This window comes from Sciurus carolinensis, chromosome 3 (genome assembly GCF_902686445.1).
Source record: "Sciurus carolinensis chromosome 3, mSciCar1.2, whole genome shotgun sequence".
NCBI classification, from domain to species: Eukaryota; Metazoa; Chordata; class Mammalia; order Rodentia; family Sciuridae; genus Sciurus; species Sciurus carolinensis.
Window position 1 is genome coordinate 160084234 of NC_062215.1, and position 16845 is coordinate 160101078.

The 16845-nt window shown below is 35.0% G+C and overlaps 1 protein-coding gene across 1 annotated transcript in view; it reads left to right on the plus strand.

Moving 5' to 3' along the window:
- Window positions 1-16845, plus strand: part of Spag16 (sperm associated antigen 16) — a 1066789-nt gene that overhangs the window by 501784 nt on the left and 548160 nt on the right. Inside the window, exon 11 of the mRNA XM_047546617.1 lies at window positions 10968-11111. Within this exon, the coding sequence (XP_047402573.1) occupies window positions 10968-11111 (144 nt within the window). The remainder of the gene's footprint in view (window positions 1-10967; window positions 11112-16845) is intronic.

Genomic DNA, 16845 nt, shown 5'->3' on the forward strand with positions numbered 1-16845 from the left:
GGAGGGCTGATTAAGCTACTATGTTCTTGGGAGAACTGGGAATGGTGCATAGCTTTTCTTTCCCTCTGAATTTGGTAGAACTCAGTAGAGATAATAAATCATGTAACTGAATATCTGAGGAGTCACTCCTGTCCTAACTGCTTGTAAAATTTGGGTAAAAACAGATGTTCAAGTGCTTTATCTGGGATTGTAGCAGGTTGCTGCTTGGATGTTCTCCCCGTCCCTTTCTCTTACCCCAAAGTGGATAGCTGGCAAGGTTGCCAGTAGACATCTCATCATTTCTGCTTCTTTATATGAGTTAGAAAAGGAAAGATGTCAGCAGCACGTAGGACGCAGAGAGAGATAGATGAATGGAAATACACAACAGAGTCGCATCCCACTGCGCAACGGAGTATCAGGGCCCATTTCCTTGATTTGTTAACTTGTCGTTGTTTGAACCCATTTCTGTCTAACTAGCTCCCTTTTTGAGATTTATGTCCTATAAACTTATGCCTTTATCAGTTCTTACCCTTGGCCCAATCAACTACCTAATTCTGCCCCTTAAATTTGTACTTTCCATTGTGTTCATTAATTTCCAAATGAGATATGATGATAGAAATGTATTCATAGTCTTAGGTCAAGTTTTTTAGTGTAGAAATTGATATTTTATATGTATATGTATATCTATCTCTGTGTGTGTGTGTGTGTGTGTGTGTATCTACATACATATATATTATGTTAATTGCAATATATGCCTCTTAAATTCCAAACCATATTATATGAAAAGGTGATGAATTTTACTGAGGACACTTCAATAATAAAATAACCATAAATAATTGATTTTTGCTTTTTAATTTTTTTATCAAATAGATATCAAAAATGTTAGTATTTAAACATGATTACAATCATTGCATTGGCTTGGTGGTATCTAATAAATTGGAGTCATGCTTAGATCAAAATTCTGTACTACAACATGTAAATTTACCACAAGTTCATATCTTAAAGAGTAATTTTTAAAAATTCTTTTGAGATTATATGTAGTTTATATTTCAAAATATTCTCCTTAAAAAATAGATTTTTCATGATAAAACCTTTATCATGATCTAATTTGCCTTTACCTTAAAACAAAAAGTCTATTCTGTGTCAGTAATATACTAAAGGAGATATGAAATGGCAATTTTATATTCATAACAACACAAAATCCTTGTAAATTGCTGAAACGTAAAATAACCAAATAATCTTTATTATTGAAATGGGTTTCTTAAGAACATAAATATGTAATATCACTTCTTAAACTTGTTAAACCATAAAGAACTACAGCAATTTTATAACCTGGAGCACAGTACATATAAAACTATGTAGCATAAAATATTCAGCTGCTAAGGTAGCAGGAAGGTTCCAAGAGATACTTTCATAAATCAGGAAATAGTTAACCTGTTTCATTGAGCTTTCTCATTCCACTTATCAAAGTCAAAGACAGACTTCCTCTGTCTTTGGGGATTATACATTTTCTTTAGTTGACTATGTGCAATTTTACATATCACATATTACATTTTACAGTGTTTGACAACCTCTGGAGAAAATGGAAATGGTAACCTATAAGTTGTAGGTGTGGATGGATGTGATACCTTTCTTTGCCTATTAAAGATCATAGCCACAGCATTGCCCTATGTACATGTATGATTACATGAATGGTATGAATCTGCATTGTGCACAACCATAGAAACGAAATTATGTAACCCATTTGTGTACAATGAATCAAAATGTAATTTTGTAAAAAATTAAAAGCTAAATAAAAATAATAATAAAAATATTTAAAAAAAAAAGATCATAGCCAACACTTGAATAACAAAAACCAGAGTAATAGAGGAAAACACAGCAGATTTATGTAATCAGTTTTATACTCATAGGAGCCTTCAGAATGAAAACCCCAGGAAAACTATGTTTATGCTTAGATTCAATAAAGAATGGGCAGTTACGTAGAAAAGCGTGGGATCTATTATGATCTATGTTCAGTGGTAATAGCCTGATGGAGAACCCCAGCAGAACCTGTCTGTTTGCATTCTTTCTGGCTTTTTTGTGTAGTATTTTTAATTCCTAGGTTATGGGGCAAGACCCTCCTGGAATGAAGGTCCAAAAAGGAGTAGAGAGAGAGTGCCCTTTCTACGCTTTCTGGTTACTTTGGGGAAGTCTGACTCGCACTGGGGAAGAAGAATTCTTATTTCTATGACTTGCTTGGGGAAGAGAGTCTGTCCTAGAGGCAGAGGGACAGGAGATCAGGAGGTCAGAGAAACCTTTCTTTCAAGCGCCTTTCCAATCTCCTTCAGTTCAAAGTATTCAGCATGCCAGGTGCCATAGTTTGAAGTATCAGGCTTGAGTAAAAAGACAAGATAAATTATATCATATTTCAAAATATATAATGAAACAGAAACAGTTAAGTGACTCTTCAAAGCTACCAGCTCCTGGCCTTGATAATTTTTATTTGGGAGATAATTGGGAAATGGCCAGGCATTTAGACTTACCCGAGAAGAACCCACCCCACTCCTATCCTCCTAAGAAACAGAGGTGTCCAGCATTAGGGGAAAGTGTGCTGATGAGGCTTGGGTCATGTGCCCTAGGAAGGATTGTTAGGCTGCATATTTGCATACATCTTGACTTTTCATAAATGACTTCTGAGTTGAATGTTATAAAATGTAAACCTTTACATTAGTGTTTGTAGATTTTTTTTTCTTATAAAAACTGAAATCCATAAATTTCAAATAATCATGTTAGTATATGGAAAAGGCAAAAAGAGTGTTACACCCTTCTTTAAGTTAGCTAAAATTTGACTTTATCTAACCTGAAGATTTTTACCAGAGGACTGATTGTGTTTGAAATTAAACTAAAACTTTACTATGAAAGTATGAATTTTGCTAAATTAAGCATGAACTATAGGGTTTTGGAAAATTGTTTCTTCACAAGGAACCATAAAGATCAAACAATTTATATCATGTTAGAAAGGATTCGGGTTGAGTCTTTAAAATGATAATATTGAAGAATATTATAATGTCACATATCACAGGTGAAATTCAGTCACAGTATCTTTTAGCTCTAAGGTATTTTTAGGTCTTGATCTGCCTCTTGCTTTCCTACTTGTGATCAGAGTTACCAATCAGGTAGCCAGGCAAGGGGAGGACAATTGGTACTCCATCCTGGCTCCAAATTCACTATAAATATGTTGTTGGAAGAACACTGAACAAGAAAAAGAAAAGGGAGGCTTAGCTTTTATCACTATGCTTGAAGGCATTATTAATTAGTCCAGGAACTGTGAAAATACCCTACCTACTTAGTAAAAATTAAAGTGCTAGATTCCAGACTCTGGCAATATAAATCCTATTCTGATTTGAATAAAATTCATGTCATAATTTGTAAAACTTAAAATTCCAAGGAAGTAATAAGATTTCATCTTATTATATTTTCTTAACTACCTTCTGAACGTGAATGAGACTCAACATCATATTTTGACAGATTATTACTTACTGTGCTTTGTGCACACATTTGTTTGATAACTTATTGTGTTTACCTTGGCACTTTCATTAGTTACTTAATAGTCTTTAATGGTAAAGAAACTATGAGCTTACTTTTATTGAAGATAGTGGTGAAAATATGAATACACTGAAGTGATATCTGTCATAATAATGAGGAGCTTCAGGTTTAATAGACCTAAAGTCATTATCTTGAGTTATCTTTTCTTCTTGTTCTCAACTTTCCATTTTCCACACAGCAGCTACGGGAATCTTTTTAAAAAATATCAATCATGTATCATTCACCTACTGTATTCATCCAATTTCCATTAGTATAACAAAACACCTGATGCTAGATAATATATAAAGAAAAGAGTTTTATTTAGCCCATGGTCCTTGAAGTTCAAAACATGGTGCTGGCTTCTGCTGTATTCTGGCAAGGGTCTCATCACACATGGTGTCACCATGGAGGAAGCACATGTGGGACAGGTCTCAAGGCAGGAAACCAGATAAATTAAGGGAGTAGTCTTGCTTTTCTATGATAACCCACTCCTGTAAAACAAATTGCACAAGAACAGTGTTAATCCCTTCCAAGGGTCACACCATCAGTGACCTAATCACCTCCTATTAGGCCCTGCTTCTTAAAGGGCCCACCACGTCTCACTTTGTAACACTGTCCCCAAGACTCCAACACTAGAACCTTTGGGGAACACATTCAAACAATATCCAAACCGTAGCACCTACCTCAAACCATGAAATGAATCAGAACCAACCTCAGCCTGCTTCTCAGCCTCAGAGCCCTCCGTGACCTGGTGTAGTCCCCCTTGCACCCCTCATCCATCGTGACCCTGTTCTCCGCGCTGCTCTCTTTAGTCACCCTGACCTTCCTGGTGTCCCTTGGACACACTAAACCCTTTCAGCCTTAGCACTGTTGTACTTGCAGTGGCCCCTGCCGGCACTGTCTGCCCTGAGGTCCTCCTAAAGGGGCTTTCTCCTTGTCATTCCGGTTTCAACGAGAACACCATGGCCTTCCCTGATCACTTAATCAAAAGGAACCTTATCCCCCAAATCCTTGTCGTACCACTTCTTGTATTTTCTTTAACTGAAGTGTCTTGTTTGGTTATTTTGTTCTCCCCCTTCATATGTGAGATCCCTGAGCACGGTGCTCCTGTCTTTTTTGCATTCTACATTATAGTTTCTCAACACATAATGAAATAATGAAAAAAGATGCATGTTAGAATGCTTTGTAAATCCTGATAAGATTTGTAAATCCATATAAGATGTAGTTTCAGTGAGTGGTAGTCAGGGGACTCTTTAATACGCATTTGTCCTGCAAGCCAGATGAAAGCATTTGTGATATGTGACTGTGCCTTGTTTTTAAGAACAAACAGATAAGAGGTCACATAATGTTCATGAAGTGTGCATTTTGTTGTTGATTTATTTTCAACCCAGTATGCATTTTCTGTTTTGGCAATGATTAGACCTGTAAACAGAAGTGAAGAAAATATTTACAAGCTGAGTCACTTAAAGTGAAGACATGGGTATTTAATTAGTCTTTCTTGTGACAATCTGGTTTTGGATTAATATTCTTCTCTTTTGAAAAGACTAACAGTGGTGCTTATGTCACCAACTCTACTGATAATTAATAGTGTTCACCACACACCTACACACATTCCCTCCAGAATATCCTTGAGTAACCATACCACTGGAAAGAAGAATTTCAGTTACAGAGGAGAACTTTTGAAGTATTCATCATGCGATCTATTATAAGGAATGTGTCCTACTACAAAAGAGACAAAAATCTCTGCCAGAGCATAATATTTTATGTAACATGCCAGGTGCATTGTTTAACAAAACATTTTGTGGATACTTCATTGGGACACGACTTGAGTAAGAAGCAGGATTAGCATTCACCCACATTTTCTTTTTTTGAATCTCTAAGATGTTTTCCTGTACTATTTTCACCTTAGTCACAAGCTTATTAACTTAGGAAGGAGGTGACAAGGCCTTTGTCTTCATATCTTATAATTATAATTAATAGTAAGTTAAAGGGAAGCAGAAAGTTTATATTCAAAGTTTAAAGTAAAATGACTTTGTGGCACTTAGAGCAAGTGCCAGGAAGACATTAAGAGTTTATTTTTCTTATTAATTAGAACTTTTTGAAGACATCTTTGGGAGGGAAGTCACCCTGTGAGTATAAGAGGGACATCTATTTGTGTGCAGAGTTTGAAGAGAGAATTCATTCTACATTCATGTTGGCATTCCCAGGATCTCGCAGGGGCCATTTCTCATGATCAGCAACAATTTCATACCAGTTGTATGCATGAAGGCAGAGGTAAGAGTGAATATATACATAGTCTCCACTGTTTCCCTCAATATATTCTTGAAAACCATATCATGAAAAAAATCACAAAATTTCTTATGTTCACTTGTGCAATTATTTACAGTGGACTTAACATTTGTGGAAAACCATATTCAGATAATTACTCTAACCATTTTATGTATATCAACTTAGTTTTTATTTGCAACACTCCTGTGAATCACTTTTATTTTACCTACTTTTTGCAGATGAGCTGAGATTGAGAGGTTCTACAACACAATCAGCTAGTAAATAAATTCTAAGTCATTTTTAAAATCTAGGCAAGCTGGCCCCTAGTGATAATACTCACTGAGTTTTCATTGTGTGTCTAGTGCTTTTCTAAGTCCTTTACATGTATTCACTTTCTTCATTCTCACAACACATCTGTGCTATCAGTATTTAAGTATTCTCATTTTTCAGATGAGAAGCCAAGGCAAAGGTCAGGGAAGAAAGTTATCTAAAGATGCACAGCTTGTGAAGCCTGGAGCAAGAGTTCAAACTCACATCCTCCTCCAGAGCCCAAATTCTGAAACACCATGATATTCCGTATCATGCAAAGGCTTTAAAAATGGGGATCAGCAAACTATGACCTACAGGTCAAACCTGGGCCTTCACTTGGTTTTGTAAATAAAGTTTTACAGGAATACAACCTCGCTCTTTCATTTATGTTTTGTCTATTGATACTTCCATGCTACTAAGGAAAAATTAATAGTTGCAACAGAGATCATAGGGCCCATAGCCTAAAATATTTCTCATCTGGCCCCTGACAGAAAAAGCTTCCCAGCCTCTGTTTCAGACCACAAGCCCTTCTCTCCCAGTTGTCTTTGTTAAATCCACCCCTCCACCACTCTGAACATAGCCAGTGCCTACATTCCAGAAAAGAACAAGTCATAATAGTTACAGCCTTTGACATATTATTGGAAAATGTTTTCAGAAATCAGTTCTTTAGAATCTTCAAAAATGAATCTCAGTAAATGAGAACATTGTCTGTTACTGTCATTTAAAAAAGGAAAAGGCAATTGAGGTTCCAAGTTCACTCTACTGAGAAAAGATGGGCTCTAGAGACAGTCTGGTCCTCCTGACACATCCTGGCTGCGACCTTTCCTGGTTCTGTGACCTTGAGCAGATCACCTAACTTCCACATGCTCCAGTTCCCCCATGTTCAAAAATGGAGATTGTAGTAGTCCTAACTCACAGAAGTATTAGAACCATTAAATGAGTAATATATGCAATCTGAGGATCAGGATCTGATTCCTACAAATCATTAGTTATTACTCCTATTCTTCAACTTCTTCAAAATACGGATTAAGAGATAAGCAGAATGGTAAAAGTCGAGGCCTGAATATGCTGGGGAAATCTTCAATGAGCAAATAGCTTGTGGAATTGATGCCTATTAAATATTCTTTTACATTTATTCTCTACAGAGACTTCTATGAAACTAGTTGAATAAAATGTCAACACTCTCTGACAACTTAATGCACAATACAAGACCTATAATATTTGAGCAAGAAAATAAATTAAAGATCTCCAGTGCAACATGTAGTCCATCTTCCCAGAAGCCTCTGTAAACAGATCATAGGAGCCATGCCACTAGCACCCTATGGTTTCTCCTAGAGCATTAGAGCATCTTAACTGCAAAGGGTAGGGTCTCCTAGTCCTTTGAGACTGTGGCATCTGGTGGTACCGAACTCTGATCTATATGCTGACTATTCCAAGCAGGTTAATTAACTAAGGCTTAATAATGAATAAATGACTTAAATAATTACAGGGAATAATAATTATTATATGACAGCTCTAAAAAAAAGAACTATTCTTATTTATAATATACAGAAACAAGGAAAGGTTCATACTTATTAGAAGTAATTGAAATTATGAGCCTCAAGGACACACCATCCTGGATTCAAAGTTAGCCTTCATTCATTACTAAATATGAACTTGAGCAGTTTACATAATATGTGGACCCTTGTCTATTTAAGCATAAAATAACAATACTGATTGAACCAATGTCAAGCACTTAGTCATAAAATGGCAAGCATTTATTGAATAGATACTATGTGCCAATAACTGTTAGGGTTGAATATAACAAAATAGGTATATCAACCCCTGTTCTCATGAGCTTTCATTCCACTAGTGAGAACCATTTAGTAAAGAATGGGGCACATTAAGTTTTCAAACAGTGTTATACATCATTACCATTAAGAGTTGATGAAGATGAGGTAAGACAAGCGCCTCATTATGAATTTGGTAGTAATGTTGAACTTCTGTATGTGGGGAGCTATTTCTGGTCTGTGGCTCTAACCTGTGTTTACCATGTTGCTCATGTCCTGTGAGTTACCTGAACTACAATTCACTATTCATGATTGGAAGTCTTTGTTATTATGACTTATTGATATGCTAAAATACTATATTGTTTGAAGAATGGAAAATCAGTGCCTGACTGAGATATATGCAGAATTATCAGAAAAGGTCATTTGCAGAATATATATGTATATACATTTGCAGAATAAAATATGTAAGACCAGATCTTCTGACCATGAAGTTATGAAGAAGGAAAAGGAATTTGCACCAACTTTGCCATCATACCTCAAATATCAAAAGCTATGCCACAGTGTGCCAGAAGTGCTTAGTTAAGATGGGCAGAAAATTTTTGAATAGAGTACATGAACAAAAATTGTGTGTTATAATTGTTCTGTTTTTTCATTAGTTGTTAATCTCTTACTGTGTCTAATTTATAAATTTGACTTTACTGTAGGTATGTATGCATAGGAAAAAAAACCACTGTAGATGTAGTTTGACACTATCCATGGATTATTCATCCATGGTGTTCTTGGAACATATCCCTCACAGATAAAGGGGAGGAATTTTTTTTTAAATTGGTTCATTATAATTATACACAGTAGTTGGATTCATTATACTATTTTTTGACTTGTGTACAAAATTACTTGCTCAATTCCTTCCCTAGTGCCTTCTCTTCCCTTTACTTTCTCTCCTACCTCCCCAAGACTCACATACTCTCTTCTATCATTGTTATTATTTTAATGAGTGCATTGTAATATATATGTATGTATGTCCAGTTCATCGTGGTGTGTTTGTACATGGACGTAGCATGATTAGGTAGCTTTTGTTCCCCAGCACTTACCCATGCCCTCCCCTCCTTCCTCCCTCTGTATCCCCTTCCTCTATTGATCTCCCTTCTATTTGTGAAATAAGTGGGGGGCTACTTTATGTGTATATGTGTGTGTGTGCGTGCACATGCATATGTTGGAGTCGGTGTTAGACAAGGAATCAGGAAATCAGTCCCTGTGGAGTGGAAGTAGAAGTCACCATGGTACAGAAGAGTTTACAAAGTGGAAGGAATGAGGAGAATTGGAGAAAAATACTTCCAAACTGATTGGCTACAACTGGGCTTCTGTTTTTCCCTTAACTTCTACAAATAGCTCCCCTCACAAAAGTCATTTTGGAAACTTATCTTTCAAAGTTCGTAAAGACATCAATGATTTTAGTTATCTTCACTTAAAGAGGGTAATTTATCATCTAGTCAAGTGTGCATGTGTCTGCCAGGGAAGCTATGCACCAACATACATCATCCTCAGTAGCTTCAAGGATTTGGTTTGCCTTCTTGTATGTATTTGAATATAGAATTCATTTCAATCTGACATTTTTACCTCACATCATATTTTTCTTCTAATTAAGTTCCATAAATGTATCCTCTACCTGGTTTGAGCCATAATAAATTTTTCCTTGAATTGGCCTTCTGAAAGTCACAAACCAACATTATGATGAATTGCAAAATGAATAATTTTCCTTCTGTGTTTATTTTGAGCAGTAAAGTATTACAAAAAATGAAACAGTGTTTCACTAGAAAGAAGGCCTTTCCCATAGTGGTTGTAGTATGGTGAATTGAGCACAGATACCAGTTGAATTCCAAAGCTATATTGGTCTAATCCAAGGAAATGACTTTTCACTTCACAAGTGGGGACTTAATGGTATTGGTAGAAGAAGAGATAGATAACAAGAAAAGTTTTGTTCTCATGTAAGCCCTGGAGCTACACAGGTATGGACCAGAGTCATAATTTATTTTGACCTAAAATCCATATTATAGAAGAAAAATAGTGAGGTCATTCATAGAATGGAATATGAGAAAAAAGAATATATGATTGCTATTTTCTAAAGTCATCATTTGTTTCATTTTACTATCTGGGGAAGTACATGTATTATATCTTTGAGTTGAGATGGCCCAACTAAAATTGAAGCATTTGTTGCTAATATTTAAGCTGGTATTTTAATAGGTGCTTAACATTGGACACATTTGTTCCCATTATATTGTAAGGCATGGATGGGACTCTATATAAATAAAATTAAAGCATTGCAGTGGATAAAATATCAGGCATTAACCTTGTAGATTCTTGATTTTAGAATAGTTTAGCTTCAATATTTAAATAGTCATGATGATCAGGGTCCAGTTCGAATAATAGTGCTTAATGTGTTAATCATTAATTTTGCATATGTCTTTCTCATTTCCCTCTATGTCTTTGTAGAATGGGAATTGCCTTATGCATCTGGAATACATTACTGTAATTTGTTGTACTGTGCATTGACTGAAGACAGTTTAAGTGGTATGTTAGCACAGAATTTGAACTCCTTCACTTTGTGTAGACAGTGGGCCACAGAGTTAATGTTTCATTTATAGAACTTTGCCATGTGGTTGTGATTCATGATCTTGTCCTGGATAATGCCTGATTTGAAGACAAACTATTGTTGGAACAGAATTTTGATTCTCTGTAGGAAGCATGGCCACTGGTCCAAATAGTCTAACACCAACATATCACTGGTATTACATTTCCTTCTTAAAAGAATAACCAGAATTATGGTTTTAAAACCAGAATTAGACATGCAAAATCATCTCAACTAAACGAGGAAGCTGAGGTCCAGAGAGGTTATTATGTTGATGGAGATCAGAAGCTCTTCTTGTTAGAGCTACAGTAGATGTGGATTCTGACTCCTGGAACAGTACTGGGAACCATCCTGCCTTGCTGAAAAAGAACCATCACTGCCGTTTCATTTACTCACATTCCAAACCATTTGCTCTTATTCCCCACTGACACTTCCTCTCTCTCCCTATGCAGTATCGTCATGCACCCCTGCAAAGACGTTTTAGTCTCCTGCGGTGAGGATCGCCTCTGGAAGGTGTTGGACCTCCCGAAAGGCAATGTACTTCTCACGGGATTCGGCCATACTGACTGGCTTTCAGACTGCAGCTTCCATCCCAGGTCAGTGCACACAACTCCAGAAACAGTCTAATGCCTTCAGGAAATCCTCTTGTTTAGTGTTTCCTCACTCTGCTGGCTTTGACAATGACTTTTCTTTCTGCAACTTCATACCCCTCCACAGAATTTAGAAACATGTAGATAAATGTTCCTTTGACTTTCATTATATTGACTTTAGATTGATTGTTTTTGATATTTGGCACATGTAAAACTTAGTCCACATGCTGATGCATTTAACAAGTGTAATAAGCTTCTCAGGGCAAGCATTATTAATGCTCCTTATGCTCACAAGTCCTGAAAAGGCATATGGATTTCCAGTCAATAATGCATGCCAGTGTTTACTTTGCCTGTTAATCTTGCAGGTTTTCCTTTTAGAATTAAGTTGTCTACCAAAAAGAATCAGAAGGCAGTGATCAATTTCTTTAGAAATTCAAAGATACTCAAGATATTAAAGAGAGTAAAGCAGTTCTGAAAACATTGAGCTCTGTAATTTTCAGAGTTCACTGAAATTTTATGCCCCAAAGACCAAAGACAGAAGAAAGGACATTGTTAAGCACACAAATGCAATGCTTATGGTGAACTCAAAGCTCTGTCCACAGTTCCTGTGGTCAGCTCCTACCACCAATCCTATTTTCTGTTTTTTCTCAGTGTTTTTAAACACTCTTGGGTCCACCTCTTGCTAACAACTATCTGACCCACTAACTTTTGGCCATCTCTGGTTCTTGATGCAATTTCTAAACTATTCCATTTGTGAATTTTGTTCTTAGGAGGACTCCTTATTCATTTTCATGAAATTCCTTTTTCTTTACCCATCTTTTTCTTTGGTATGAATGTCAATGAAATTAGATTGAAAAAACTAAACTTATAGAGAAATTCATAAGTTAATGACAAGACTGAACACTAATTTTTCAGTTTTAATTTTTGAAAATCTTCTCAAAGTTTAATTTATCCTTATTACTACATGTTTGAACTTAATTTATGAACGTGAAGTATATCCCACATCTGATAAACAGAGCCATGTACCTTCTCACCTCTGAGAAACATAAAGTCCATCTTGCAAGCATAGACAACACAATTAGAAGTATAGTCTGTCACTTCTATAGCTACTGGGCATACTAATCAGATTTTGATAATGCCCTGTTACCATGACAACCAGTGACTCAGAAATTTTCTCATTAGTGCTTGACCAGCAATGGTCCTTTTAATAGATCTTCTGTTTCCCCTCTCAATTACTGAGATTAAAATAAGGTGAGATACACCATTATTCACTTATACTGTGAATTTACGTTCAGTACTTTCTTATGGCAGAATTGTAGTATATGTTCCTACCCTGTTAGTTTTTTTTTTCAGTGCATGAGAAAAAGAAATGGGAGAAAATATATTTAACTGTAAGCATTTTTAAGGAGAGATATTGAATAGCAAATGTTCTTTTTGCAAAATTAATGAAGAAGAATAAATGATTATTAGAAACAAAAAATAATCTCTTTTTGATTTGAAGTGGAATTAAATCCTGAGTTTATGTTTTATAGTACTTAGTGACTACAAATCAGCAATGAAGATTATATGCATATGAAATATGTGTACACCTGTATAATATAGATGTCTTAAAAGTTGATAAAACTCACACTTTCTGAAATTTAAATTTGCAACATTTGATTTTTAGTATGGGATATGTAATTTAGTCAGTAAAAAAATTAGTTCATTGTTGAAGATAAAATCTTCCTATCTTCATCTATAATTTGAAAATGAAACAAATTTGATTTAAAAATGATACTTTAATCTGAACTGAATCTTTAGTTGATTGTAGTCTTTCTCACAATCCAATTATGGGATAAGGTAGACTTTGCTCCATAGAAAATAGCCTAGGTTGCAGACAACATATACCAACATTTGCTTACCTCCTATGCTCTCCCTATAGAAAATATAACTCATACTTTTTTATTTTTAATTTCTACTGTTCCTAGCAGAGTGTTTCTGTAACTTCCAGCTGGCTAGTCTGATTATGACAGTGGCCAGCATTAGAGTCACTGTCTCTTCTGCTGTAATAACATCCCCCCAATTTTCATTTTTTGGGGGAGTGTCAATCCTTCTTGATATGACTGGCCCAAATCAGTCTTCATTGCACTACTTCACTCGTGGTAGTAAACATCTCAAATGCATAAACAACAAATGCAACAGCCTTAACAATGTCAAGATCGGGCCAAAAAGATTGACAAGTAAAAAATAGAGCAGATAACTGTTACATGAAGATTCAGTTAATATGGTCTTGAAATGCATGAGACAAAAGATCTCATACAAAACCGTAATCATTAGGGTCAAAGAGGTTGAAATTTCTCTTTTAGCATTTCATCTGTGAAACAAACAAAATTACATTGGAATTAATAAAAGAGTCAATGCATTTCATATTATAGTACATTGAACTCTAATTCATAGAGAGCAAATGGATAGATATTTTAAGATATTATGTTTTTATATTTTTTATTTGTTGTTTTTAGATATACATGACAGTAGGGCATATTTTGACATATTATACATACATGGGGTTCAAGCCATTACAATTTTGATCTCATTCTTATGGTTGAACATGATATGAATTTATAATGGTCGTGTATTCATATGTGAGCACTGAAAAGTAATGTCTGATTCATTCTACTCTCTTTCTTATTCCCATACCCCCTTGTTTCCCTTCATTCCCCTTTGTCTATATTTCTATACTGTTCCTCCCTACCCTCCCTTGTTCTAGGTTAGCATCCACATATCAGAGAGAACATTTGACCTTTGGTTTGGGGACATGGTTTATTTCACTTAGCATAATATACTCCCCATTCATTTATGGGCAAATGCCATAATTGCATTCTGAGTAATATTCCATTATATACATATACCACATTTTCTTTATCCATTCATCTGTTGAAGGGCATGTAGATTTGTTCCATAGCTTGGCTATTGTGAATTGAGCTGCTTTAAATATTGATGTGGCTATGCCACTGTAGTATGCTGATTTTAAGTCCTTTGGATATATACTGAAGAATGGAATAACTGGGTCAAATGGTGGTTCCATTTTAAGTTTTCTAAGGAATTGCCATACTGCTTTCCAGAATGGTTGTACCAACTTGCATTCCCACCAGCAACATATGAGTGAAGTTTTTCCTCACGTCCTCACCAAAATTTGTTACTTGTGTTCTTGATAATTGCCATTCTGATTGAAGTGAGATGCAATCTCAATGTAGTTTTAGTTTGCATTTCTCTAGAATTTGCTAGAGATGTTGAACATTTTTCATATATTTGTTGACTATTCATATTTCTTCTTCTGTGAAGTGCCTCTTCAGTTCCTTTGCACATTTATTGATTGGGTTATTTGTTTATTTTCTTTGTATTAAGTATATTTTTTTAAAAAAATATTTTTGTTCTGATTTATTGTACATGACAGTAAAATAGTTATACATTTTGATAGATCATACATAAATGGAGTGTAATCTTTCATTTTTCCTATTATACATATTGCAGGATCACATCAGTCATGCAGTCATATATGTATATGAAGTAATAATGTCTGTTTCACTGTACTATCATTCCTACCCCCACACACCTTCTCCTCCCTTCACTTCCCTCTACCTAATATAAAGTAACTCTCTTCTTCCCTACCCCCTCCATTGTGAATTAGCATTCATATATCAGAGAAAACATTTGGCCTTTGGTTTTTGATGTTAAGTTTTTTTTGAGTTCTTTGTATATCATGGAGATTAATGCTCTATCTGAGGTACAGGTGGTAAAGATTTTCTCCCATTCTGTAGACTGTCTGTCCATGTTCTTGATTGTTTCCTTTGTTGTGAAGAAATTTTTTTAGTTTGATGTCATCCAATTTATTGATTCTTGATTTAATTTCTTATGTTTCTTATTGAGAAAGTCTATTCCTGAGCTGATATGGTGGAGAGTTGGTCCTACATTTTCTTCTAGTAGGTGCAGGGTCTCTGGTCTAATGCCAAGGTCCTTGATCCACTTTGAGCTGAGTTTTGTGCAGGGTGAGATATGAAGGTTCAATTTCAGTCTACTATATACAGGTTTCCAGTTTTCCCAGCACCTATGTATGTTTATGGTGCCTTTGTCTAACATGAGATAACTGTATTTATGTGGGTTTGTCTCTTTGCCTTCATTCTGTTCCACTGGTCTACGGTTCTATTTTTGAGCCAATACCATGCTGTTTTTGTTCTTATAACTCTGTAGCATAATTTAAGATCTGGTGATGCCTTTTGCATTACTTTTCTCTCTGAGGATTGCTTTGACTATTCTGGGACTCTTATTTTTCCAAAAGAATTTCATGACTGCTTTTTCTATTTCTATGAAGAATGTCATTGGAATTTTAATAGAAATTGCATTAAATCAGTATAGAACTTTTGGTAGTATGATCATTTTGACAATGTTAATTCTGCCCATCCAAGAACGTGGGAGGTCTTTCCATTTTCTAATGTCTTCTTCAATTTATTTCTTTAGTCTTCTGTAGTTTTCATTGTAGATATCTTTCACTTCTTTTGTTAGATTGATAACCAAGTTATTGTCTCTTTTGAGGCTATTTTGAATGGAATAGTTTTCCTGAGTTCTCTTTCAACTGATTCATAATTGGTGTATAGGAATGAAATTGATTTATTGGTGTTAATTGTATATCCTGCTACTTTGCTGAATTCATTTATGAGTTCGAGAAGCTTTTTGGTAGTGTTATTTTGGGTCTTCTAAAGATAGAATCATGTTGTTGGCAAATAGGGATAACTTGAGCTCTTCTTTTCCTATTTGTATTCCTCTAATTTCTTTCTTTTGTCTAATTGCTCTGACTTGGATTTCAAGAACTATGTTGAATAGAGTGGTGAAAAAGGGCATTTCTGTCTTTTTCCAGTTTTTAGAGGGAATGATTCTAATTTTTCTCCATTTAGAATGATGCTGGCCTTATTATATATAGTTTTTACAATGTTCAGGTATATTCCAACTATCCCCAGTTTTTCTAGTATTTTGAACATGAATGGATGCTGAGTTTTGTCAAATGTTTTTTCTGCATCTATCGAGATAATCATGTAGTTCTTGTTTTTAAGTCTGTTGATGTGATGAATTACATTTATTGGTTTCTGTATGTTGAAGTAACCTTGCATCCCTGGAATGAACCCCACTTGATCATGGTGTGCTATCTTTTTGATATGTTTTTATATGCAATTTGCTGGTATTTTATTAAGAATTTTTGCATCTGTGTTCATTAGGGATATTGGTCTGAAGTTTTTTTAACTGATGTGTCTTTGTCTGGTTTTGGTATCAGTGTGATACTTGCTTCATAGAATGAGTTTGGAAGGGTTCCCTCTTTTTCTATTTCATGGAATAATTTAAGGAGTATTAGCATAAATTCTTCCTTGAAGGTCTGGTAGAACTCCACTGAGAATCCGTCTGTTCGTGGGCTTTTCTTAATTAGTAAGCTTTTGATTGTGTCTTCAATTTCATTGCTTGAAATTGATCTGTTTAAATTTTCTGTGTCTTCCTATTTCAATATGGGTAGGTCAAATGTGTTTAGAAATTTGTCGGTATTACCATGATTCTCTATTTTATTGGAGTATAGATTTTCAAAATAGTTTCTCATGATTGTCTGTATTTCAGTAGTATCCATGATGATATTTCATTTTTTCATCATGAGTTTTTGTGATTTTTCTCTATTTCTTTATTAGCTTGGCTAAAAGTTTATCAATTATATTCATTCTTTCAA